The sequence below is a fragment of the Fringilla coelebs genome (genome assembly GCF_963513975.1).
Source record: "Fringilla coelebs genome assembly, chromosome: 2".
NCBI lineage: Eukaryota > Metazoa > Chordata > Aves > Passeriformes > Fringillidae > Fringilla > Fringilla coelebs.
In genome coordinates this window covers 14850233-14878222 of record NC_140029.1, presented here as the reverse complement: position 1 = coordinate 14878222, position 27990 = coordinate 14850233, and the positions used below count along the sequence as shown (strand labels likewise).

General features: G+C 40.5%; 1 protein-coding gene across 1 annotated transcript in view; it reads left to right on the top strand.

Annotated features, from left to right (window-relative positions):
* The window catches only part of PHEX (phosphate regulating endopeptidase X-linked), a 93689-nt gene that overhangs the window by 29846 nt on the left and 35853 nt on the right, over positions 1-27990 (top strand). The window contains exons 10-12 of the mRNA XM_084226697.1: positions 6120-6213; positions 11104-11232; positions 14691-14792. Of these exons, the coding sequence (XP_084082823.1) occupies positions 6120-6213; positions 11104-11232; positions 14691-14792 (325 nt within the window). The remainder of the gene's footprint in view (positions 1-6119; positions 6214-11103; positions 11233-14690; positions 14793-27990) is intronic.

The following is a 27990-nucleotide window of genomic DNA, read 5'->3' as shown; positions in this document are numbered from 1 at the left end:
TGAGTTTCAGCTATTCTTGGAATCAAGTCTCTAGGCAAACAGTCTGAATGAGGATTTAGACATTACCTTGTGCACAGCAAGAGAATTTTCAGTTTCAACACATTTCTTCCATGGTTAACACAGGTTGCAGTAAAGCTGCTCTTTCCAGAAGCATTCAGTATCTCTTATTTTCATAGGGTCTGCTATGTTGTGAAATCCTTTACACCTGTAGAACATAGTTGTAAAATGCAGGTAACTCAGATGAAACATGGTAGATGTGCTTTGCACAGGGAAGCAAGACAGCTTTGGGCAGTAATGAAAAAGTGACATCCCACTTGAAACATCCTTACTGATGACATCTAAGGGATTTCTGTGATAATTTGGTCTCTGAGGCACGTTACTGAACTTGAAAATAAATTTTGTTAAGATGTTGTCTCCAAATATCAATCTGTGCTGATTGTACAGCATGGCCACAACCAAATGTATTTCAGGAAAAAAAGGACAAAGGTTATTCTTATACTGTCTCTCTCTGTCACTAGGGATGGAATGCTTACATTAGTTCATAGTACCTGTAAAAACAGCATACAAATCAAACAATTAGAAAAATAAAAATTACTGATTTGCCTACAGATCATCCAATATCCTTTCTTTAAAAAGATTCTGTTAAGTAGCATTGCTGCTGCCAATATTAATCTGTTGAAGAAAGTTTTTAAAATTATTTGGGCTGTCCCTGCTTTCTAATTCAAAGTTTGTTACAACAGTGGGTATAAATGTGTGATTTAGAGGATGCATATCTAGCAAGATAACAGGCAATTAGTTATTCCCTGCATAAAAATACACTTAGATGCAAATATATTCTGTAACTACAGAGTAAATATTTGGAGACTTTTTCCATTAGTTTCTTATTCAAGGAAAATCTGAGTATTCAAGAGAATTTAAGCCAGCCTGTGTGTCGTGGCAGAGTGAGGCTGGAGGAATGACCAGAAATAATGGCACTGCCTGTCTTTAGCAAAGCTCAAGACCAGGTTTCTGACCTCACAGGTCAGGGGGGAGAGGGTGAGCAAAACCAGTTCCAGATTATTCACTATGCATATTTTATAGGTGTTAATGGTTTAGGCCTTTTCTGCCCAGTCTTATCCTAAGAAATTGGCATCATAAATGTTAGAAATGGCAAATAGTGCTAAACTGAACCCAAGCAGGCTTCAAATCCTTGTGTATAACATGTATCCAAACAGCCTGGGCCTGATAACCAAGATCATGTTTATCTAGTAGGTGATAATGTTCATTACGTAAAATGTCAGAGTCTGCTCCAGAGGTAACCTTGCTATCTGGCCTGAGAAAATCAGGAAATCATCTCAATGTGGACTCCTAACAATGAGGTCTCAGCATTTCCCCATAGGGTGAACTCTGAAAGCTTAACAAGGATATTTTCTTTTAGGTAATCTCACTTGTCATTCTCCATATGACATTTTAAAGATTTCTTTATTTTAAACAACATGAATTTGATTTGTTACTGTAAATATGTAGACCTGAAATTCCTAGAAAAGCATTTCAAAATTTTAGATTTGCTTCAGTGTTCATAATGGGAATTATCTTCTCACCATTTCAGGAGATGGAGTGTCTTTAGAAAAAGCTGGTACTTTCATCAAGTTTATATTCTTTTCAACAAAGCTATCCCTAAATTGTATTTTTATTCCAGTGCCTTGTGTGTCCTCTTCCTGAATGAGCATCCTGCTAGCCTGGGTACTATTTAAAATGCCACAAAAGATGGCTCATGCCCCAGTATTTTACCAGTGATTTGGTGAAGTATTTCATTAAGTTTGTTTCAGGTGGAGGAAAGAATAGAGTGAAAATTAAGTCTGGCTACAGAAGCTCTTTGTGTTGGAGGTGTCAAGTTATACAGACTCACAATGTTTGTATTAAAAATTTCTCCCTCAGAGAACCTGCTGAGCAATCTTGATTTGTGAAATCATTCACTGGGCAATATTACTAGAAGAGAGCACTTTGACATGGTGTAGCATGAGTTTAGCAGAATTTTACTTAACTGCATATAATGAAGTTTCTGTGTGGAGCTTGAAATAGGTGCGGCAGTGTCCAGAGGTCAGTCTGAAGTCCCCAGGCCAGGGCACTGCTGTGACTCCAGCCCAGGAGCTGGGCTCTGCACTGAGAACTGCCCAAGAAGCTCAACAACCAGCCTGCAGGAGTTTCCCCCAGCTTGGGGATAGCCAGCCTTAGTCATGCCAGGTGCTGAAGTAAGTCACACCAGTGTAAGAGGTCTTCAGGGATTCCTTCAGCTTTTTGGTGTACTAGTTCATTTTTATGGGGTTTATCTCTCTTAGAGGAAGAAGAGATGTGTGTAGGTAGCTGTGATGTAAATGAGCCATGGCAGAGCCCCAGGACAGCTGTGCCATGTGAAGGGGGAGATGAACTGTGCTGGCACTAATTAGGAGCTCCTATCCCTTCCCTGTTACCGGTGTGCTGGTGCTTTATGGGAGCCATGAATAGGATGCTCTCAATTGCATCCTTTCTGGAGATCTTTGCAGCTGTTGAAAGAAGCAGCTTTATCACTCTCATAGATCTCAGAATGCATAATTAGTTTAATAGAGTCCTAGGATGGTTTGGATTGGAAGGGACCCTATGGATTACCTTGCTGCAGCAGCCCTGCCCCAGGCAGGGACACTGCCCTAGGCTGGGTTGCTCAGAGCCCCACTGTGATGATCCACTCTCAAGGGCAAGGGTGGCCTGCCCTTGAACACTTTCAGGGATGGGGCACCACAGCTTCACTGGGCAACTTGTTCAGTGCCTCATCTCCCTCACAGCAAAGAATTTCCTCCTAACAGATGATAAATCTATCCTTTTTCAGTCTAAAGCCAGTTCCCCTTGTCTATCACTATATCTCCTTGTAAAATGTCCCTCTCCAGCCTTCTTGCAGGCCCCTTTTCCCTTGCCATATCTTTGCAATATGGGACTATTAATTGAGAAGAACTCTTAATTCATATAGCATATGAGGAATTTTCTTCAGAGATGAAGGGAGGCACTGGATCTCTTTTCTGGTCTTAGTCTGTGTCTGAAAAATCAGAGAAGTTACAATAATTTGCCTTGAATTAGTGCCTCTAGCAATAGAGGCAAAAGTTTTTCAGTACTTATAATTTGATACGTGACTCAATTCTGAATAGAATTTTCAAACAGATATAAAATTTGTGAGAGATCTTTTTCTTAAAATGTCAATTAGTTTTTCCACCTATCTCATATTAAATCTGTCCTCTTTAATTGCTGCCATGTCTGTTGATTAAAATATTGCAAACTCTCAGAATTTTACATGAGCAACCTACTTTATTCTCAGACAGGACAGAAAGTGCTTTAGTAAATATTCATAAGTACTGGTATAATTTTAACTGTCCCAGCAAACAATCTCTCCACCACTTCCTTTGGGAGTGTGTGTCTCAATAAGGGTCATACTGGTTAAAAGTGAGCCTACACTTTCTGCAACAAGCATTTAACAGGAAGTTAAAATAGAGTGTACTCTTCTGAAAGGTTACAACAACAAATAGTCTGGTCTCACTGAAAGAGCAGAGAGGATTTTTATGTTTTGTTTGTGTACTGGATTTTGCTCGATGTGTAGAGATTAACTTCTCTGAGCCTCAGTAAACTTATTTGTGAAACTAGGATGAAAATCACCCCAAGATCTGCACTGCAGTAACTTTATCAGCAAAAAGTGTCAGTTTTTAAGCCACCTGAAGATAATAAAATAATCTGAAGTTTGCACAGTTAGCCCAAAATGTAAAATAATAATTTCCCAAATAGATAAACAAATTCAGTTAAATTAACACTTTATTTTGTTTTGAAAAACAAACTAAAGCACACTGGGCTTCAAATACATGACAACAAACCCCCTCAACCTTTCCACCTGTTTCCCACCCCTGATTCATAAGTATTCAAGTGGAACCTCCCTGTTGTTTAATGCATTGTGGATTCTGTTGTTGTTACAATCTGGAATTATTACTGTCTCATCAGACAGCTTGGTTTTTGCATGTGTCAGCCTTTTCCTTCCCAAAGTAAAACAATCCCCAATTAATTATAGTTCCTGCAACTGCCATCCGCCTTCATTACTTATACCTGACAAAAACATTTCTGAATTCTTGTTGATATTACTGTCTTTCAAAAAGTCACCTTTTGAGGCCCAGCCTTTATGAATTTCAGTCTCTCATTCACTACCATTTTGAGAGAGGTTCCCCAACTCAAATGTAAGGACAAACATTCCTGTGTGAAAACAAATACATAGAAGACAGAATTGATTTTGGTTTTGTGAGTAAGTACCGAATTGTAATACATAATCAGTGCGTGATAGTGATTTATTTAGCTAAGGATTTCACCTAAGGCTTTTGATTGGAAGCAAATCTTTAACCTTTTCATCTGTGAGATTTGTGTAAATGCTGCAGAAGTTGCTACAGCTGGATATTCTTCAGCTCTGCTGAAATATCTGAGGCCGATTATTGTGAGGTTTCTGGAGTTTGAGTCATTCACCAAAACAATGAGAGCTGAGGGCTTTTAGGGTGCTTCACTTGTCACTGAGTGAGAAAATTCCACATTGTCAGAAACTTGTTAAGGGAAAAATCTCAACTTTGTGGCATTTCTTAGGTTGAAATGAATTTTTAATGATCCTAAACATTATCCTAAAATGGTGTGATTATCTAAACAGGGCTCATTATTTTGGCTTTTGCGACTCGTACTATCTTATAAATGTACATGTCTCATGCTAAAGAATCTTTTTCAGATATGTTTTACAATTATTGTGGGCATTTAGGTGCACTATAGAATATATCTGTGTACTAAAAGAGGGAATATACCCAGTGTGAGAGATGCAACAACACATCTTGAGCTGAAGGCTTTGTGTGGGTGGACTGGAGCTTGGTTAGAGGCAAAACCAAAGTTATGTCTCAAGCAAATGCTGCTGTCAAGACAGCATGCCTACAAAGTGTGTTCCCAAGCTGTTATGATTCAGAGCAGGGAGCTGCCTGGGATGTGTCTCTGAGTGAAGCTAATGGAGTGACACTGCAGCAACAGCTGCATTGCCCCACGCTTACAGCCACGGGGGATTGCAGAAATGGGATCTTAGAGATGGGGGAGTTGTTCAGAGAGCCCATAACAGCACCCTTGGTTGCATAAAGCCATTTTCCTATCTACAGAGAAGTCTATGGCCTGTCAAAATCGTTATGTATATCCCAGTGGGGAACAAATAACATTTGAATATCCTGGCTTTGAAGCAATGACGATCCTTGAAAAATATATCATGTATAAAAGAAGATGAGAATAGTAAGTGTAGGCCATTGTTGGATTTGTTTTGAGACTGTTTGAGATTGCATTGTGTATTTCAGAATGCACCTTTAACTCATACAGCCACTGCTGAACATGGAGAGATATCAATCTAGGCTGGATAAATCCTCCAGTCAGGTGCCCAAAGTTTTAGAAAAGGGGCGTGGATGCCAGATCTCCTGAGAATTTCAAACAAGCTCTTCCTTGATCTCTCAGCCTCAATTCTTAGAAGATTTTTGTTACTGATACTTCTCTTTTTTGGTATTTCAATTATCCATCTGACAAAATAGGAATGGTAATATTTTAATAACTTTGTGAATAGTAGAAGTTTTCAAAGCATATTGATAACTTCTAATGAAAGATACAAATATGAGATAATGAGAGTGTATATGGGATGGACTGTTATCTATTCTGTTACCATTTATGTGCCCTACTAATGAGGGGAGATAACATTCACTTTGATCTATAAAAGAAAAACCAGTTAATCTCTGAATAGAACTTTGATGCAACTATTATTATAACACAGTTCTTGCCACTTCTAAGGAAAATGAAAGCTGCCTTTTGAAAAAAAAACATTACCTAAAAATGACATACTAGGTGATAGACCTGTTATAAATAATCCCTAGAAGATGGTTATCATGGGACAATTATATATCATACAGATTCTTCTATGTAATTGGGATTTATCAATTTGGCCATCACTCATTCATTTTTAAGATGAAGTTTCCAACATTGGGGTAAAATGCTTGTGTGTAAAATTTCTGTAAGTGCTTTGTGGCACATCATATGTCTTTACATGTCTGATAAAAATATTCTTTATTTAACAGGACTCTTGCCAATTACCTGGTATGGAGGATGGTTTACTCAAGGTTATTTAACCTCAGTAGACGCTTCCAGTATCGGTGGCTGGAATTTTCTCGGGTAAGTTATGCTTCCATAGCATTTACAAGCCTCCTAGTGTTGACACTGTTGGGTTCCCTTATAGTTGCTTATACCTTTAGTTGCTTATACCAAAACACAAAATGTTTTCCATCCTGGATAAATTTCTTGAATAAACTTTTTTTTTTTATTTTTGAAGACACCCCCTAAAACAATTGATATACATATTTTTGTGTTTGGCACTACGACATTTATATGATACTAAAACAAAAAAACATCTTTTAGATGATGTTAAAGAGGTTTTGAAATCTCCCCTTTACAAAACTTATTCTTCTTTTGCAGAAACTTGAATTAGGTTATGTGGGCTGTGACATTCAGGCCAAACCCTCTTGACCAAAATCTATACTTTTTGAAAACTACTGTTTGCCCCTTTGTGAATACAGCTCTAGTAGAACAGAAGTCTAGGATTTCAATTTTTTAAAACTTGCTCAATGCTCTCCCATGCTCTAATGCCATTACATGAGCTCCAGCACAAGGATACCCAGCCATTTCCACAGAGAAGATGATCAGGTGCCTTCCAGACTGGGGTTGCAGAAGAAGCAGAAAACGGCCACAAGCTGTGAGAGCAGAACTAGTTATCTGTTCAGGATTATGGGCATCTGTGTAAAACACATTCATTTGATTCAGTGAGCCCTGAATAGAAAGCCACCTTGGTAATTGTGTGGGCAGTGTGAGGGCTCCTTAAGTAAACCAAAGATGAAACTGAAACTGAATGGTGCTTTGTCTTGGGTCTAAGCTGCTTTGGATGGTGAACTTTGCCTTTATGAAAATTGGCTGGCAACAGGAGGCTGGTGTGGTGCAGGAGGTGTAGGTGTTCTGTCCTCCCTGGTGAGGCATGCAGGTGACTAATTAAAGAACCTGTACTGTTTTGCTCTGAGTAATACTGGAATAGTTCTGAGTTGATCACATACCTAAAAATAAACTCCAAGAGCTTGATGGAAGCTACGCAGGAAAGGCAGCCTCTTTACTTCTGAGGTCATATTCAAAATAGTCTTGTTAAAGATGCTATTTTCTTCATGTAAAATATGAGAACCTGGCTGTCAGAACCACAGTGACAAGTTTGTAGGTGTCCCCTCCTGGCACATTTCTTGCTAGTCAGGTAAAATAGATTGATGCTGGCTATCAGACAGTCTGTAGCATAATACTGAGTTACATTGACTTATATAGTGGCAGAAAAAATCCTGAAAGGAAACATTAAGCTTTGGTACTGTGCATTTTAATATGGTAACTGGCTGCTGTCACATCTCTGGGATGTGATTCAGTGCTTATTAATAATCTCATAAAGGCTGTCATAGAATTACAGAATGGGTCAGATTGGAAGTAGGGTCACCTGGTCCAGCCTCCCTCCCTGCTCAGGCTGGGCCATCCCAGAGCACCTGGCACAGGACTGTGCCCAGATGGTTCTTGTACATCTCCATGCAGGAGATTCCACACCCTTTCTGGGCAATCTGTGCCAGTGCTCGTTCCCTGCACAGTGAAGAAGTTCTTCCTCATGTTCACGTGGAGCTTCCTGTGCATCAATTTCTGCCTCTGGTCCTATTGCTCAGCATCACAGAAAAGAGCCTCCAAAAGGCTCCATCCTCTTGGCACCTCCCCTGCAGACACTTTTAAACAGTGATGGGCTTCCCTCTCAGTTGTCTCTTCTCGAGGCTGAACGGGCCCAGCTCCCTCAGACTTTCCTCATAAGAGAAATGTTCCAGTCTCCTCATCCTTGTTTCCCTTCACTGGATCTGCTCCAGGAAATCTCTGTCTGCCTTGTCCTGAGGAGCCCAGAGCTGGACACAGCCCTCCAGACACGCCTCGCTGGGGCTGAGAGGAGGGGCAGGATCACCTCCCTGCCCTGCTGGCACTGCTGTCCCTAATGCACCCCAGGATCCCAGTGGCCCTCTTGGCCCCAGGGCCCTGCTGGCTCTTGGACAGCTCATTGTCCACCAGGACCCCCAGGCCCTTCTCTGCAGAGCTGCTCCCAGCAGGTCAGCCCCAGCTGTGCCTGTGCCTGGGCTGGTCCTTCCCCAGGGCAGGACCCTGCACTTGGCTTCTCTGCATTTCAGACCATCCCTGTGCCCATCTCTGCAGCCTGTCAAGGCCCTTCTGAAGGGCTGCCCAGCTCTCGGGGGTGTTGGCCACTGCTCCCAGCTCTGTGTCTGCAGTCAGCTCACTGGGGAGCCTCTGCCCCAAGTCACTGATGGGCAAGTTAAACAGTACTGGTCATGTAAATGGGTGTAGATTTCACAGGTCAATAGAAATGACATGAGGAATGGAGTCCAAGGCATTGGACTAGTCTATTGTTGAATAGATTTGTCTAGTCAGAGGATGGAGAACTAGAGGCACTTTAGGATCATAAAAAGAACCCACCAACCCCTCTGCCAGGTAAGTGAATAAAACACTGAATTACTACTAAAAAGATATGACCATGAGATAAATCAGTAACCCTTAAAGGAAAGGATGTATTTTATACATTCATTGTTTCATTAATTCAGTCAGCCTGAACCATCATAAGCAGACTATTTTTTCCCTCCAGTTTCTCATTTTCTATTGGTGGCTTTTATACCTTGTGTGTAGAAATCTTGGCACCAGGGCTGTAAAGTCTTTGCAAGGAGAAGGAAAAATACATGATGAGACTTTAAAAAAACTTCAGGTTTAGAAATAGAACAAACCTGCTGACTCTAGAGAAAGTGCTTTGAGTACCACACCAGCAACTATCAGCAGCTCCTCTGCAGTGGCACTTTGAGACCTTGTAAATGTGCAGTGGCACCTGGGGAAGAGGTTGGTTAATTGTGTCGTGAAGCTCTGAATTGACTGGGAGGGCTTGAAACCTGCTATTTATAGCCACTGTTACCACCTGAAGTACTGTGTTTTAGAGTGGCACATTAATATTAGGAGGACCATTTGAGGGAGTTCCTGTTGGCTGTTGTGACATAAATATCAATAAACTAGCTGTGAGATATAATCTCTTCCTCTCAGCTCTATTTTTATTGGTCTCACAGACTGTGCTGCCTTTATGTCCTCCTTACAGTCAAGCCTCCTCAAAATAATGATAATTATTATGCTGTAATAATAGTATGTCACAGTCTAAAAGCCAGCTCTGTCTCCTGACTATTTCTATGGCTGATGCATACTCACAGCTTTTGGAAGGAATTTCAAGCTCTGATGACTAATACAATAACTCCCCTTCTTTCCCCTGCATCAGGAAAAAGCTCCATTGCAGGTTTACCCTGACCCCAGAGAGAAATTTTCTTCTCTTTGTTCTTATCTTTTTTTGAGTGTTTTGTTGTGTTATGTATAAAGGTTGATGAATTTGGAAAAGGAGTTGATTGTCAAATTTTGCACTGTTTAGAAAAAAAATCACCTTATTGTGTATTGGTTTGACTAATAGGGGTTCTTTTTAGAAGCAATGTACTCTTTGCCATCGAAAATCTATTACTGCATATACAGTATTAATAAAAAGCCCTTGGAAATGCAATTCACTGGTGTATTTAAGTGTGAGTCATTGATTATGCTTAATTACAGACAATATGATAGGGAAAATCAATCTTTGAACTACCAAAATATCTCACCTTCAATAGCTGAGGGTTAAGCTGCTCTGGAATTTTCCAATGAAATATTTTCCTATTGGAAAAAGGCAAATCCAAACCCTTAATTTTGCTGGACATTTCATCTTGTGATCAAAGGAGGAGAATAATGGGAAAAAGAAAGGCCTCAGAAACTGCAAAATTGGTGCTTAAGAGGCTTTTATAATCTGTGAGAGGCCAAAATCTCTATCCCACCTGCTCTGGTCTGATGCTGACTATACTCTGCCTTTACACGGCTGTCAGGTGTTGACTGCTGGGCTGGAATTGTGCTTGTTCTCTGTGGAAAAGCTTAAGTTCCTTAAGTGGGAAGGAAACACTTTGAACATTGAAAATAAAAAAAGTTTCTCAAATCAGCACTGTTTATTGCTCACATGAGCTCATTTTCTATCTTGTGTGCAGGATTTATTTACACAAACTACATCTTGATGAGCAATGTAACGTTAGCTAGGTAAGCACCCACAGTAATAACATAGCTCCTGAGAGAAAAGAAACCATGGCAGCAAATGCTCTTGAGCTCTGTTTTGCCTTGTTCCTTGTTGTGTTGACCATTTTTGACTGTTTCTTTTGAAGCTCATTTATGGTGACATCATCGGAGCCTGAAAGTGTGGATTTAATACCATTCCTTTAGTAAAACATTCAAGTTGTTCTACCAACATCTTTCTACTGCAACATGGAGTGTTTGGCGGGGGGGAGACAAACATATTCAGTGTTCTTGATGATTTAAACCTCTTTTCTCCTGAAAATGCTCCATTTGGGAAAGGAACTGAAAGCAATTTTACCATTTTACACAAACTGCCCTAAAAGTAGTAGGAAAGGTAAATGACAAGAAGGTGTGAACACGTACCCATCTGTGTCAGATGTCATTAGTTGATGGTAATGGAGGGCTCTGCAGGAGGTGTTTCATAAGGACCAACCCAATTTTCATGAGGACTTCCTAGGCTTCTCACCCTGTCAGAGGAGAGGCAAACGTTTTCAGGAGATATATCACAGCAGGGTTTTTCCAGAGAAAATTGGCTCTCAGAAATAATACCAATATTAGTCCAAAGTAAGCACTAATTCTCAAAGCCTAGTCTCTCTAAGTTACTGCTACCATTGTACTGTTCTGAAGTTTAAAATCTTACAGGTATTTTGTTGTGTTCAAAATACTTGTCATAGTATTGGATGAAAATAGAAATAACTTTAGAGTATCATTATTGTTTTCTTTCGGTGGCTTTTTGACAAATACGCTTTGGCCTATACCCTGTGTGGATTCTTCTTAAACAGTGTGATGTTATGGCCTAATACTTGCCCCTGTCAACAGGTGATCCATGGGACTACAACTTTGCTGCCTCAGTGGGATAAATGTGTGGACCTTGTAGAAAATGCCCTCCCCTACGTTGTGGGTAAGATGTTTGTGAAAGCCCATTTTCAAGAAGACAAGAAAGAGATGGTGAGTCCCCTGCAGTCTCTGTCTGGAAATTTTCAGTCAGTGGTTTTATCCTCACAAATTGCCTCTGATGTTAGAACAAAATTTAAAAAGAGATAAGATTCTTGAAAATGTTTTTATTAAATTTAAAAACCCCAAAGCGCTAGGAGAAAATGGAATGAATTTGAAGAAATGTTCCCTTTCTGCCCATCTGGGCACTGCCCCTTCTTTCCATCTGCAGTGCTACAGACAAATAAGCAGCCAGTTCAAAAACAGGTTGAACACTTAATTTACATAAATAGTGACAGCCAGGCTGTGCAGGAACAGAGTGAGGGGTATTGATGAGAAATGGTTTGGTATTACCAATATGATTTATTATGGTAAAGTTTTTACTGACTAATCAAAAAACTGGTTGAGATTTCTCTGCTGTAGGATTGCTCTTCGAGAACTGTGACAGCTACACAGTAGCAGTCTGTGTAATCTGAGCAAGAAACGTGTGACTGATATTAGGCCCAAATTAAGGGAAGCTGAGAGTCACATAGTGAGAGTTTATATCTGGGATTCAAATCTTTTCTGCTGAACAGTGGAAGGAAATATTCTTCCATACCTTTGAGTCTAGAGAGATGTTCATCCTTGTTCTAAAATTTTCAATATTCAAATAATTAATTACCCTTCACAATAATTTATGACTTTTTTTCAGTTCATGCTTTTCTTATAAAGTTTTCCAATATCTGCTTTTTACGGCCATTGATTTTCCAGCAGTAATCAGTTTTAAATTGACTCATTTAGTCATTGAACTTAGCTCTCCATGCAGGAGAGGCACAACCATTTAGGAGACATGAGATGGCACCCTGTGCTGGGAGCAGCAGCTCTGTGAAAGCCCTGCACTGCCCTGGCTCAGTAGCCTGAGTTGCTCCTTTGACTTTATCTACTTGGACTGCTTTCTCAGGGAAGGATTCCATTTTAGAAAGTACGTGCTTATTTGACTTGTCCAAATTTTGTCATCTGTTTCCCTCTCAGGTTCTGCATTTCTTCTCATATTTGCCTTCTGCTGGAGTTTCCTCTCTGAGATCCATTTTTCAATCTCCTTTTTCTTGATCCAGTTTGTTTGGCCATTTTGTGGCAAAAATATGTCAGGCATATGCAGTATGTTATCTTGCACAGATAAGTGGGAAGAGTAGGAGTATAAGAAATGTACACTTTATGGAGGGGATGGACACTTTTTCATATTTGCATATGTGAGGAAAAATTATGAGAAGCAGATAGAGCAGAGTTTCTCTTGAAATGCAAGTTAATTAGAATGTTTCTTAGTATGCACATTCTTTTAGACCAAAGCTTTGGAAAATTATCAAGTCTGAATTCGCAGTAGCACTCGTAGTGAGAAATGCATATAAAATTCACAGTGTAGGTCACAACATTCAGTCTTAAAATGAAAAACCCATGGAGATAAAATTACATACAGATGAAATTCATTGCATTTCATTTAGAAGTGTGCTTTTCAAGTTAATAATTTGTGGTGTTATCATTTTCATTTCACTGGTTTTCAGTTCTATTTCTCTTTCTTAAGCAGTAAGAAAGCATGTGAGTAAAGCACTCTTATTTGTACAGGTTTTTTCTTTTTTTTCTTTATTTTTTTTTCCTGGCTTATGGCATATATCTGTCTATGATAAGCAAATCCTGACTTACGGATAATATGGATTCTTCCCCCCGCCATGTTTTGTGATTGATGTTTCATACCTTAGATACTTCTTTTATCAAGAAAGACATTATTTGTGTCTAAATATAGCACTGCTTCTAACTCAGAGTGCCTGCAGTGTTTTTTACAGATACGCCTGAGCAGTTTCAGTAATAACTTTGATAGCAGGAATAGGTTTCTGCCCCTGCCCCCTGCAGCTGCAGCTGCTGCATAAAGCCTAAGTATACACCAGGGCCCAGCTGCAGAGCTTGAGTTTGAACTTGTAACCTCCCAATACAGGGAGTTCACCTCATTAGTGAGCAAAGTTAATTGAGTCAGTGCTCTGTCATCAATATCTTTAAGTTACCCTCTATCCTGGGATGCAGTTTGCTGTGAGTGTTTACTATTTAGTCACATTTAATTCTAGACCTGCTCTGATTGACCCATATTGCCTCTAAAATTAAGAAAATGTTTTTTGAAAAGGGTAGGAAAAAATGAATAATCCAAGGAACTTTGCTACATTTTTTCTGACTTCACCGCAAAAAAAGGAGTGTTCCAGATTAAAATGTTCATCTGATACGTTAATGAAAATTTAGCTAAAAGTAATGTTACTTCTGAGGGTTTAGTCCCTGCTTTTAATGACATTTCAGATCGACTAGATTTATAGAATAAGATTATACAAATCTCTGCTGCTTGACATTTTCATTATTTTAAAATGTAACATAACTGATAACACAAAGTTCCAATAAGTCTTCATCTAATGGGTATCTGTCATGTCTTGAGCTGTCCCAACTCTGGTTTGTGCTAAAGGACTCAGGCAATGGCTGGATCCCTCTCATTGCCTCACTCTCACAGCATTCCCAGGACTATTTGTTGTGGGGTTCATTTGCTGATATAGATAGAGACAGCTGGTTGCATCCTGGGCTGCCAGACAGGTCCATAGGAATGAGGGCTCTTTAGAGTCATATAATGCATATCTTAGCCATTATATTTCTTGGTTTTTGTTATTTCAGGGTTTTCTTAGTGCGCATACTCACTGAACAGTCCGATTATTATTATTTTTTACTTGCTTGAGATGTGGTCTTGGCTTTGCAGAGGTGTCTGAAGAAGCAGATGAGGTGAAGTGGTTGTGGGCTTTCTGAGTTTTGCACAGATCCAAGCTGTCATTTATGGTCCAGGACCACAGAAGCAGCAAGGCTGCTCAGTGGTGTGAGCCAGGGCTTCCCTCCCTGCAGTAAGTAAAGGGTAGCAATGCTTCACAAATGCAGCTAAATACAGGCTAAATATTTGGATACTGCTTTGTATTTGGATCATGATGCTGTCAGCCCAAATTCAGTTCTTTGCCAGTATTAATAAGGCATGTCTCTGTCTCACATAAAGCAAACCAGGCCACAGACATTCTCTCTGCAGGAAAGGCTTTATTTGCCTTTCAGCTGGCTCCTTCTGCATGGCCCAGTGATCTAGAACCTAAGGGACAGAAATCTCCCCAAAGGACTGCAAATCTCTCAGTGTTTTTTATGGTTTCAAGATGGGTATTCTCACCAACATGATATGAAATGATCAGCAATGAACAGGGTGTGTGATGCCAGAAGGGAAAGAAGATGGAAAAAAACTTACCTTCAGAAGAAGCGTCTTAGTACTGGAGAAATCAGAAAATAGCCTTCAGGAAAGGACAGCAGATACCATCTGCTCTGCAATCATTTGTGGTCTGAACAAATCTATCACTCCTATATACACCAAAACTTTCCTTACAATGATTCTACCATGATATATTTTACTAGAGAGGGATTTATTAAATATTTTGCAGATGGAGGAATTGACTGAAGGAATCCGCTGGGCTTTTATTGACATGTTAGAAAAGGAGAACGACTGGATGGACTCTGAAACAAAAAGAAAAGCTCATGAGAAGGTAATAAATAAAAATGTTGAATAAATAAAATCCTGCTATGATAAAGATTTGACTTGAGGGGTAACAGTATGCCATGGACTGTATTTGCAGTTCCAGTTACTTACTGATCATTTTCTTTGTGAAGGGACACATTTGTTTTTCTGGATGCCGAGCCATCTGAGCTCCTGCTTCTCTGCTGAAGTTATTTTTCGTTACCTGGTTCTTCTTTCCTTGCATCCACCTTTCCCTATCTGGCTCTGGCTGATGTAGACTATGAGCTTATTTCAGAAGTGGCTTTTCTTGACAAAGTCTTCACCTTGACTGGGATCCCAGGGACACAGCAATCTACAGACAGAAAGCAGTGTCTGAAACACCTGTGACAGCCAAGACTATTTGCTGTGAAGAGGGAGGATCCAGCCTAGTAGGGGATATGAGAATAATTCAGGTTTCACAGTTTTTCCAGTGCTGTGGTGGGAGGCCTAACTTGAGAGCTGTCTTTTGAGAGCATAATGGTGTTTCCAGCTGAACATCCATTTCCTGACAGAGTAATGCCAGTTATGAAGTGTTATAATGAAGGATGGCATTACTGGTCCTGATTGCTTTCAGATAAAGTCATATTAAAATGCAGGAGGCAAAGGTGAAGGCCAGAGGATGTGCTCAAAACCTCCTTTTCACCCTATTCCCACATTTACAGCATGTGATGAGTTGAAAGGAAGAGTGTCCAGATGCAGAGCTCTGCCCTCAGAGCAGCAATTGGAGGGGGTGTATAAAAAGACAAGTGGAGGGCGTTGTGTAGGTCTGTGTCCTTATTTACTGAGGCAATGGGATATCAGTGAATTAGTAAGCACCCTCTTTGAATAAACTGACAGGCAAGTGCAGCTGAACTCTTCCTGCTCTCTATGCTTGAATAAAAATAGCAGTGGTTTAATTGAAAAGCAAACATGGACTTCAAATTTTTTAGTAATTCTAATGAAAAGGCTGTTGAGGAATTTTATCATTGAAAAGATATAAATTCCATATGCAGTCCATTTACATTTTATACAGCAGTGCTCTTCATATATCTGCAAATGAAATAGAGCTGCATAAATGCACCAATAAACTCTATAACAAGAGAACAATAGTGAAATGACATTTATTTCCTGCTAACCTGGTGGTAAATGGGCTGCAGTTACTACTTCTTCCTGGCTGTTACTTTTTTTTTTGGCTAGAAATACCATTAGAAATATAATGATCTGTAATTTAGATATTTGTTAAAATCGATGCAAAATAAGAGCAGGAAGATTTTCTAAGGATTTCCTTAATAAAGATATTTCTATATAACAACATGCTTTGTGGCATTATTCAAAATTTGCTACCTGCCTTTCAGCAGGGAAACAATACAAACATTCCCAAAACCCAATGAACTCCTAAAAAAAGCTCTTCCTTTCCCATTTTAAGGAGGATTTTCATTACAAGGAAGGCTAGATCTACAGTAGGTAGAGATGGCTGTTTCCCTCTGTTGACAGATTTTGGAAGCACATGGCACTTTGCTCCCAATTTAGACATGTCATTGAAGGTTCTGAATTTAGTGGAGTGAGTCTGGGCTGAACAATGCATGACAAACTAAATTCCATAAGTACAACAAAAATAATACTACAAGCCATAGTACTATGAAATGTATAGCCAATGGTTGAAAATCATTCTCACTGAACTGAAAAACCATTTCATAGCTTGCTGACATAGGAACAAAGTCAAACTTGTAAGACATGAGTGTTATGTAATGCCTTAGATACTGCAGCAACAATTACGTGATAACACTTACGTCTACAAGTTTAAGTTCAGATCCACAGAAATAGCTGCTTGGCTGGAAGGAAAGAGCCTAGAGAGGCATTTGGTAGATTTCCAGGCATGGAGTGTGTGCTTGTTTATTAAGTATTACTTATTGTTAATGATAGATCTTCTATTTGTCCTGGAACTCTTGGATGAGCATGTTTTTAATTCAAGAAATAGATTCATTACATGTAGGGTCAGATAATTCACAGGGGAAATCTAAGTTTTATAATGCAGCAGAACCTTCAAAATATGTTACACTGTTCTAATTAAATCTCATGAGCCTAGCACTTTCTGCTGTTACTTTTTCAATACTTAGGCTTTAATAAAGCAGCACAGACAAGCATGGATTTTATGAGGGAGATTGGTTGGTTAAAAAAACCTCACTATTACTTTATTGTAGAGATATGTAAAAGTTGCATTTCTTTGTCAATAAATGTCATCCACATGCTGGTCTCTGCACCCAGGATGGGGAAACACCAGGCACCAAGTATAAATTGGGAGAGAGAGGGTGCAGGGCAACAGCTAGGGACTTGGGGGCTGTCTGGTTTGGAGAAAAGGAGGCTGAGGGGCCACCTCTACATCTTCCTGAAGTGGGGAAATGTAGAGGGAGGTTCTGAGCTCATCTCCCTGGGGTCCAGTGACAGCGTATGTGGGAACAGTTCAAAGCTACTTCATCAGGAGAGGTTGGGCTGGACATTAGGGAGCTTTTCTTTACCAAGTGGGTGATCAAACACTGGAATAGGCTTCCTGGAGGGGTGGTTGATGGCCCAAGCCTGTTTTTAAGAAGCATTTGGACAATGCCCTTAACATTGTGCTTTAACTTCTGATCACCCTGAGGTGGTCTGGCTGTTGGACAGGATGTTCTTCTTTTCAACCAAAATGTTCTAATTCTATTTTATCAATTAAGTAAAGAAAGGATGCTATTAGTTAGGTAAAGGATATTTTGGTCATTTATGTTTTCATCAGTAACTGTCACATTGTCCCTTGTAGCAGTGCAGATTGGAGGTTCTGCCCTAAGTTCCATGGCAGAACTGTTTCCTACATGGAAATGACTGATTCAGATATTTTGCTCATCCTCTGTATTTTTAATCATTTTTGAAATGTTCAAATGCTCTGAAAAGAAGTTGACTGCAGAAACCTGTTGGTGGTTTTGTTTACTGTGCCTGCTCCATGTGATTTAATTTCCTTTAGTTTTTCTTTAATTCCAGGCATATTTGGGTCATTGACAATTTTTTACTCATTTCCTGAAAGAAGAAGAGGGTTCATATGGGATGGGGGTGTCTGACAATGAGCATTGAGAGTCTTGTGGTGATTGTATCTTTAGATGACAGCATTGTAATGTAAAGGACATGGCAGGTTTGAAAGAGAATTAAATGCAAATCCTCTCTGTGATTCAGATACTCACTGTTTTGTGTGTTTTCTGCTTCCTGTTTCCTGATTGATGCCCACCTTTCTTTTGTGCTTGGCTGAGGCCAAATTTGTAAACCTTGCTGTCAGCCTGATGTTTCACTATCAAAGGAACCATCGACCTCCAAAGGACTTACAAAAGACCCTCTGGTAGAAACTACTTGTGAATTTTGCTTTAGGCAGCTGGTCAGCTCTATCTGTTCACTCTGTCTGACTCTTTGTGTCTGTCCTGTTGTTTTATGTTACTCAGAGGGGACGCTACTAATTTGATGTTAAAAGGATCAAATCTACTACTCCATGTGACACAGGGAACAATTGTCTTGCAGCCTTGATATCTGAGAATAATCTCTTTAGCTGTTGTATGGTTTGGAGTTAAGGTTTGACATTCCTTTTGTAACAAAACAATATCATGAGATAACATCTAATAATTCACCTCTCTCTCCCTTACATTCCTTTCTTTCTGTGATCGAAAGATGAATTTAAACCAAAAAGCCAATCTCACAGAAAAGGTTTCTAACAGGGTGAGGTGGCTCTGCCTTCCCGTGCAGTTCTCACCTGGCTCTCTGGATGGAGCTCACGCTGCTTCCAAAGGAGCTCGGAGGCCGAGAGAAGCGCTGGGCTCTGAGCTGTGCTGCTGTTTCCTCTCCTGTCCTTACACCTCTGCTCTATTCAAGTCCGTCTTTATTGTACCATATTTGACTATCATCTCAAATTTGCTTCAAGTATGTCTGTTAACCCCTCGAATTTTCAGTGGAATGCTCTGATAAACAAACAAACAAACAAACAAACACACACCCCAAACAAGTTCTTGCCCTTTTAGCCTCCCTTTTCAAAGTCTCATTACATTTAGTCCTCATTTGCAGAACAGAGAAATTATTCTACTGGGTGCAGCTCCAAGGGTGTCTCTGGCAACACTCTTCAAATGCCCGTTCTGTGAATTAGCCATGGCCATGTCACAGCCTCTGAGCAGGACTGCAGGGGTGGAGGAGAGAAGGGACACCCTTTTGTTTCCCTTGCAGTGAAGGTGCAGAATGCAGCCAGCTATGGTGGCTAAATGCTACTGACAGCTGTATTTTGGCATGGTGGACCACAGGGGAAAGGGGGAACCCATAACTGAAACTCCATTGATGTAACTTATAATTTATTGCTTCTGCTCTTCACAGGAAAATTCAATGGAAGATCATCACTGACATGTTAAATTATTCCCACTCCTGGGCAGGAACCATTATTTAATTAATCACTATTTTTCCTTCCTAAAATGTCCTTTGTTCTTGGGTTTAACTGGAGGCTTGAAAAAAGATGTTTTTCTTAAATTCTGCAAGTCTCTTGTAAAAGATCCTCTTAGGCTATGGCACAGGAATAACTTCCTATTTGGAAGTTAGTTCTTTTGCTTTGCAGTACTATTTTTAAAGCACGGATGATAAGCAAAAAAAGAGCTTGTTTTTCCTCTAGTAAGATTTTTCTGTAACATTATTAACCTCATTGAGTCATGGAGCACAAATCCCAAGGTCACTGTGCAATCATTTGGCTCCTGAACTTGCCTGCTGCTTTGCTTTATTTCGATGGAAGTTGTATATGCAACATTTGTTTTCTCCACATCTCTGAGTCTGAACCCTGAGTCAAGAGGAGCGCAGGAAAGCATCAGGACCGTGCCCAGCTATAGGTGGCTCTCTCGGGCAGTGTTAGGTACCTTTGTTTAGCCTACAGGGCTTGTTCTGCGTCTTCAGAGAACTGCAGCAAAGCTCCCTAGACAACACAGTGTAATTTGGGCCAATAGCCCTTAGGAAGTCAAGAGCCATCTGTACAAGCCCTGATTTCACAAAGTATAGGGTAGGTACTTGAAAGGAGGTGGGTGTCCGTGCGTTATCCCACTGAAGCCATTCGTTTCCCAGCCGGAACTTGCTGGCCCTGTCCGGCCCTGCAGTCACTTATCTGAGCCACAACCCCCTTTCTCAGTTCTCCTTGGTCTCTCTCTCTTCACATTTGGGTGATTTCACTCTGACCATGACAGTTATACTACTCAGAGCAGAGTCCAGGGTCCGCTTCGGGCAGTGGCCAGGCAGTAGCAGATGTTTAGAGATGAACGCAAGGACAGGGCCAGCATAAAGGGACACATTCCCACTGTCCTCACTGGCCTCTCCTGGCCTCTGACAAACTGCAGCTCACTTGCTTCCTGAGCCAGAAGTGGTCTCTTTGGATTTACTCATATTTTCCTCCTGTGAGTTTGTCTGATGACTTTTTGAACTCACAACAATTTTCATCATCCACAACTTCCCAAAGCAATGAGTCCCGCTGCCTCACTGTGCTCTGTGGGTGAAAAGAATGTCTTTTTGCTTGACTGAAAAATGTCACCTTCTCCTGTGTTGTGGTAGTGCAGAAACCAGAGAATCATCATCACCTGTTCTCTTTTTGTGCTCATTCTTGCTTCTGTAAAGTCTTGGCACAGCAATACATACTGGGAGAAAGGAGCCTCCTGCTTTTCTTCACATGGTCTGTCCAAAGCATGCACTAGATACAGCTCTGAAATATAACATTTCATTGAAATCTGAGGCAAGCCCAGACAAAAAGGCCAGGCACCACAGCTTCAGGAGCTGAAATAAATCTTGCTTAACACCAAGCTACTTTGCACGAAGATGACAAATCATCCAGTCTTGAAAGTGGTTACTGGGTGCTCTGCAAAAATTAGAAATGCCTTTTGAGTCTTGTGGGGTCTGTGGACCCATCCTATGAAAATGAATGCAAAAATATGACAGTGGAACCAGCCCTGAGACTCAGTGCCTCTGATTTCAATGGCTATTTCTAGAATGAAAGCCAGCACAAAACTGATACAACAATACTTTGTAAAAGAGAGGGATGGAGTTTCAAAACTAGAGCTTGCAAGACACCTTTTACATGTTCCTTTAAGATGATTTTATATCTTTGCTTCAAGGATGTCAGAGAACTTCACAAAGTGTAAGACTGCTTCAGAGCACTCATAGAAACTGCTAGACATACTTAGAAGAGCTAAGAAAAGCAGGAGAAATTTCCAAATACTCTAATTGCAGTTAGACACTTCATTCCTGTTCAAAAGCCTGTAGGGGAGACTGCTGACTTTCTAATTTACTGGTTTTACTGGAAAGTTTGATTCAGATATTCTTGAAACAACCTTGCTATTTCTCCATTGGAAAGTGTACTTTTATTGAGTGCCAATTAAACCTTAGCCACGCTTCTCCTTTGTGGAAGTGAGCATTCTGAAATTAGGGAAGTCTCTGTCTGGATGCAAAAAATTTGAGGACCTGGTTGTACTCTAGTAGTTGCATTGCAGGGAGCAAATCTCCTCATAAGAATGTGCTGAAGTTTGGAAAAGACAGAGTCACATTTTAATTCTTTTCCAGCATGTCTGCATTTCCTTTGTGCGTCACTAGGGGTTTATCTTTCTGATTTAACTCACCTTTCACAGAATCACAGCATGGCTCAGGTTGGAAGGGACCCCAGTGGGGTCAGCTGGTCCCATCTCCCAGCTCAAGGAGGGTCATCCCAGAGCACATGGCACAGGATTGTGCCCAGATGGTTCTTGAACATCTTTAGTGAGGGATACTCCAACAGCCTCTCCAGGCAATCTGTTCCAGTGTTTGGTCACTTCCACAGTGAAGTTGTTCTTCCACATGTTCAGGTGGAGCTTCCTGTGCATCAGTTTCTGCTTCTGGTCCTATTGCTTGGCACCTCTGAGAAGAGCCTCCAAAAGGCTCCATCCTCTGACACTCTCCCTTCAGATACTTAGAGGCATTGATCCTTCTCAGTTATCCCTTTTTGAGGCTGAACAGCCCATTCCTTCTTCCACCATGTGCATGGACATATGAAAAGGAGACAACTCAAAAGGAAGATGTAAGAAAGTAGATGCTTCTCAGACTTGATGCAAGGGATTTGGAAATTTGTGCTACGTACCTAGTTTGGAATTTGGTCAGGATTTTGAGGCTGCCACTCCTACAGCATTCCTTAGATATCTGTTTGGAAAATGCCAGATTTTAGAGTGACAGTTTTTCACCTGGAAGGAACAGAGAATGGTACTTCTAGAGTAGAAGTGTTCCATGCTTTTCTCTGAATAAAAATAGGTCTTCACTTTCTAGCAAATTAACATCCCCCTTTCTTTCTTATTCATTTTACATCAAATATTTATTTCTCATCACAAACTTTAATTTTTGAATTCTAAGAATAATGTATCACATCCTGAATTTAATTTAACCTTCACAGGAAGACTGGGCTTTCCTGATCAGTAACCACAGATGTTCTTCTCCATTGGCCAGAGTTGAAACTAATAGCCATGGCATGTTTGCTTATCTCTTATCTCTGGGGTTAGATTGCTGCTGTCAGCTTCTCCCTTGTTATCTGGCTGCTGCTACTGTTCACTCAGTTGTGCAGGGATGTCAGTTCCATTAATAACCTGAGCACCGTGCAAACAGATAGTGGAAAACAGGTGAAGGGAGAGGAAATTGTATTTAACCCTGATCTCACAGCTGTCATTTTTCAGACTCAGCCACGACTACATAAGGCCAGAATGGGTGTGTGACATCAAAACACTTGTGACAAATCTCATGCTTGGAACAGGAGGAGACAGATGGACAGACACCTGCAGATGCTAAGGGACCAGGGGGAATCTGAAGGTTTTATGGCAGAAACACAACATGAAAACATTGTCATGCTAACTGACAGAGTAATTCTTCCAAAGAGCAAGAGATCTCCCACCACCCCTGGAAGTCTTGGGTTGTTTCAGCTTTAGCTTTCACTAGTTATAACAAGTAAGCCTGTCTCCTGTAGAGGTACAGTGGCAAAGGCAGTGTAGTGCCCAGCTCAGCAGCAGCAGATAAGGAGGTGCAGGAGAGCTGTTCTCTGTGTGGAGGAGTCTACAAGGGCATGCTCAGGGATCTGCTGGGCATTGCCTGGCCCTCTGCAATGAAAGTGCATTTCCTGGCTGGGCTGTGAGTGCCCACTGAGGAGAGCTGCCTGCTGGCTGGGAGGGGGTGAGGAGCTCAGCAGGGCAGGGGCATGGTCCTGGACCCCACCCTGGACCCTCAGTCTGGGCACTGAGCTGTGCAGAACCAGGGGTGTGAACCAGCAGCACTTCAGCTTGCTCAGGTACTGCACCAGCCACTGGGGTCTGAGGCAAAGCAGTGAGATTTTAAATGGCTTCAGGTACTGGTATTGCTGGAGTTTACTTGTAAAGGAGCTATACCACCAGGAGCTCATCAGACTCAGGAGTTTGGTCCTTTAGTGGCCTTTTAGAGGCCAGGATGCTGTGACTAAGAATAAAGGCTTCCTCAGCTGCCCTCATTTGTGAGGGAGCTGGGAAGTGTCTTGTGCTCAGTTTTCTGCATCAACGTGAAAATATATTTGTATATAATTTATATAATTTATAATATATAATCTATAAATATAATATATGATATATAATTTATTTAAAATTAAGAATATGTAAAGGTTTGGAATAGAGAGGAGTTTGATCTTGAGTAGAGAGCAGAGCATTTCTGAATATTTTTTCTCTATGTTCTGGATCCTCTCTTTTTGGTTACATACATATCTGCTTTCCCCCCATATATTACAAGGCATGGACAACTGAGAGTGACATGCTTACTGGTACAGTGCTGGTCAGGTCCCTGTTCGAGCAAAGGGAATTCCTCCTCAGAGATAAAACATGCAAGCCATGAGTACTCCTGGTGTTTAAGTCCTCAGTCACTATTTCAGTTGGAGAAATGTTAAAAGGGGTCTCTGCCACATCTGGCTTCAGTTGCATCAAGACTGTGGCTGAAGCTCACTTGTGAAATGAGAAATTCAAAGGGAATTTTTCACATGACATTCTTTATTTTTAAAAAATATGCTCAGCAACCTTTGCTTAACCTCGAAAATGTTAAATGAATGTAAACTGATGCAGGCAGAGACTAAGGTCAGAAGTTGTTCCTTTCTGGAGCAGGTTATTCAGAGTTTTGCATAAAACTGGAGAAGAAACACTGTGGTAAATCCTGTCCCATACAGTTATGATGGGGAGAGAGCTTCCTCACCCTCTCCTGACCTCTGAGCCTGCCCCTCTCCGTGTCTAGTGCCAGAGATCTCAGCACATACCTCGTGTTTTGGGTCCTGTGAACTTTCATTTGCTATCACAGTGGGTTTTCTTAAGCCTGCTGCTTGCCCTGAGCTAAAAGAAAACAGCAGAAAAGATTTTTTGATCAAGGTGAGTGTGTTTCTAGCAAGAGGCAGCATGAACATGGGAGTATGGATCAACTTATGAGGTGTTCTGGGGGTGAGCAGTGAAGGAGTTCCTTCACTTCCAGGGAGGAGTTTCTATAGAAAATTGAATATAATAATTTCTGCAGCTCACCAATGTGACAAAGACCAACCAAAGGTGGCTTTTTAAATTTTTATTTTTATTTGGAGTTGGGTAGTGTGTTTGGTAATTTGATTTTCAGAGATAACTGTATTGGAAAACATGGAAAATAAAGGCAGGAGGAGTATGTTTTTTTACAGTGCTAAGAGTCCAAGCCTAGCTTGGCATGACTCCTATCAAAGGCAGCTTAGCAGCACATACCGTGGGGCATGTGTCTATATCTGTATCTATATTTATATCTTTATATCTATGTCTGTATCTATATCAGCATGACACTAATGATAGTCTGTGTCTTCAGAGCACAACACATTTGTTTCTGGCTTGTTTGAAGTGCAGCTGAAAGAGCTCCCAGCTCTCCACACACCCTGGTGCAGTCATGCCCCAGGTGATCCACAGGTGTGCAGAGAGGAATCCAGTGCAGAACCCCCCACACTGGAATCATGCTAATTGTTAGACAGAGGTTGCAAGTGGAAAATGGAATTAAAATAAAATGGACAAAGAATTTTTTTCCTCAGCAAAATTAAAGCAAAGCTGGCAGCAGAATTAGTTTCTGGCGGAAGGAGAAAAAATGACTGAGTCTATTAATTGTAGTGCTGCATTGAACTGAGGAGTTGTGCTTATGAAAATATCACAGGCAATTAGAATGTTTATATAAGTAAGACTGAAATAAAGATGCTAATTTCACACTTTCTCTGACTTTGTCCAGTTCTATTGCTTAAAAAAAATGAAATTAATGCGGGATTAGTTTAAACTGAAAAGTTTATTCCAGTGAAACTTTCATCACAGTGCTTGAACCAATGACTGAATCTTTGTATTCCAGAGAGTCAGAATGGATTTAGAACAGAAAAGAGTAGCATTGATGTCCACTGTTGCTTTTTCTGACTCTTTTGTCTGTGGTAGTCCTACTAAATTTTTAGACGCTTTAAACTTTATGGTGTGTAACAATAATATTGTCTTGCTGCATCGTAGATATTAAGACTGAACATATAATCTCAATGAACACTTGTCTTAGGAATTGCTGTGTCCCTTTTCCTCTCTGTTTCCTAGGATTGTAAGGTACGGTATGGTATTTCTAAGTGTACTAAATAGTATTGTCTTGTCTGTAAGTTTTGTCTGAGTGAGGCTTTGGTTTCAAAAGCTCATTCAGAGGAGGAGGTAACTGTTGTGCCCCATAACCCTTCTCCACTTTGTCACATCATGTGTCCCCAGCACTTGGCTTGTAAAAGTTGAGAACTTGTTGGGTCTCCATGTAGTGAGTGAGTGATTCAGCTCAGTGATCTAGCTGGAGAAAAGCTTGGTTAAATTTCTGCTGCGTTATGGGTGTGTTAAGTGGTCCCACAGAAAGAGGTGTTGAGGAGCTGAGGCAGCCTTTGGAGGCTGTGGGTGCAGGTGGCATGAGAAGAACTATGCACAGAGCTGAGAGGAGTGGGGAAGAAGGACAAGGAGTAGGACCTTTTTTTTCATTTGGCAGCACAAATTTGTTAAATGGACTCAGCTACTTTTGGAATAATGTGTATTTAACTGAAAGCAATTTTATGTGTACATGGGTGTCATTATTCACACAAGTCACTTGATTATTTATTTTACTTTTTATTTGACCTTTGCCTCAAGCTATTACAAAGATGGAATGATAGTGGTGTTTTCTGTCTTCATTATTTTAGCAATTATTTTAGAGCATTCAAAACAATTATTGTAATACAAAGGGGATGGTTATTGTGCAGTGTGAAGTAGTGGTATGTGAATTGTTATTAAATGAAACACCAGTTCTTGAAAAGTCTACACAGCTTCTATTATTGTGACAAAACAAAATGAGGACAGTTATGCAACAAAAAGAGGACAGTTAAGCTAAGTTTTAAAAATAAATAGTGATAATCTTTATTCTTGAGTATGAATTAGACAGTTCACTGCGGATCGAGTACTGTTAAAAATTGTCATTTCAGGCCGAGTGTTCATGTTTGAGTTGTCACTTCACTTTCCATTGTAGTTGACAATGTGAAAATCCCTGCTATTTCATTTCCCCACAAAGGAAATACTGTGCATCATTGGGGTGAGCTCAATCCATCTCTCACTAAGTCAGTAGTGATTTCCTACTGACATCTGTAGGATTGGGCTTTAGCCCTGTGATGGAACTTTCCTGTATTTTGCCAAGATCCATCACTCTATTTTCCTATTTTTTCCATATGTAAACCCTAGATAGATGCAGTGATATTTATGCAGCAGTTTTACCAGATGGCTCTTGAATCATCTGTTCTCAATGAAAAATGAAAAGACTGGGCACATATATAAAGGCTGAATTAATCTTTGTAATTAAATGGAACATTACTTTGCCATGAATGATTTTAGCTTTCACAATGTATTTCATGCTAATTTTTCACTGAACTGTAATTGTATTAATTTTTTATATATTTAGAAGCTTAAAAATGATCTTCACAAAGTTATCGAGTCAAGTTAATATACAGAAGATCTCTGTCAGATTCAGAAAATTTTGTTGTGAGATACATGTTTTGTTTTGTTTTCTCTTTACAGTAAGTAAAATATGTCAGTACTTAGTGTTGTATAAAATATCCAAGTCATACTCAGAGGCAAAAAGGCTCTCAGAATGCTCACATGCTTGGTTGTCAAGTGAGAATTTGAACAGGCTGGAAACTGGGCTGTTTTGGAGCACTGAAACACGTGTGCATTCCCATGTTGGCAGGTTGTAAAGCAGAGAAAGCTCCTTTATTATTTTGTCTGTGTAGTAAACTGACTTGCAGTGCTCTCCCCGTGACAGAAAGACACTGATGGTAAAATCCTGGCTGTGGTGAAGTCAGCAGGGAAACCTCCATGCACAAGGAGTGGTGGAAGCAGTCCCACTCTGGCTCCTCTGCCTCAGAGCTGCTCTCTCTGGCTGCTGGCATAGAACAGAGTTGTCATGACTTACCCTAAAGCACCCTGCAGCAATGAGCTTCCTTAATTTACCCAACAGCCCAACTCAGCTGAGTGCTTAATGGTGCCTGGGGGAAGTACCCCAGTGCCTCCTTTCTTCCTGCACACATGGCTGTTTAATATGCAAATTAGAGAGAGGAGTTAAATGAGCCTTTAAACCATAAAAAGTTGTGCATGGTGGATTTATGGCGGATTCATGTGCAATTGCCACATGGCTGGTTGCTGTACATTTGTCACATTTCATTTGACTCCCTGTGCTTGCCTCCTGGAAGGCTGGTCTCTTATACTTTTAATCCTATCAAGGGGAAAATAATGACATCATTATCAAAGAGTAAGCAAGCTGTAGAAGAGTTTTCCACTTCCTTGTGCTATGTAAAAAAGGAATCTCCCAACTGCTGTTAAATATTACACAAGTGAACAGAAAAATAGGCACAGAAACAAAACTTCCAACGTGCAAATTTAGAAACCTGCTCTCAATGTGATGCTTTCTAACTTGTCAGTTGTGTAAATTACTTGTGCTGGTCTCTGCTGAAAAGGTTTGCACCTGATGCAAAGCTTCTAGGGGGAATCCCAGTCAGAGGAATTCCCAAGGACTTCAGGATGCTTCCTATGTTCTCTCATGAGTTTTGCTTTGACTATAGGAAACAGTTTACCTAACAAGGAGCCAAACATCCTTCAGTGTCAGCATCAGCTTTGTCTGTCTTACTTGCTCAGATCTCT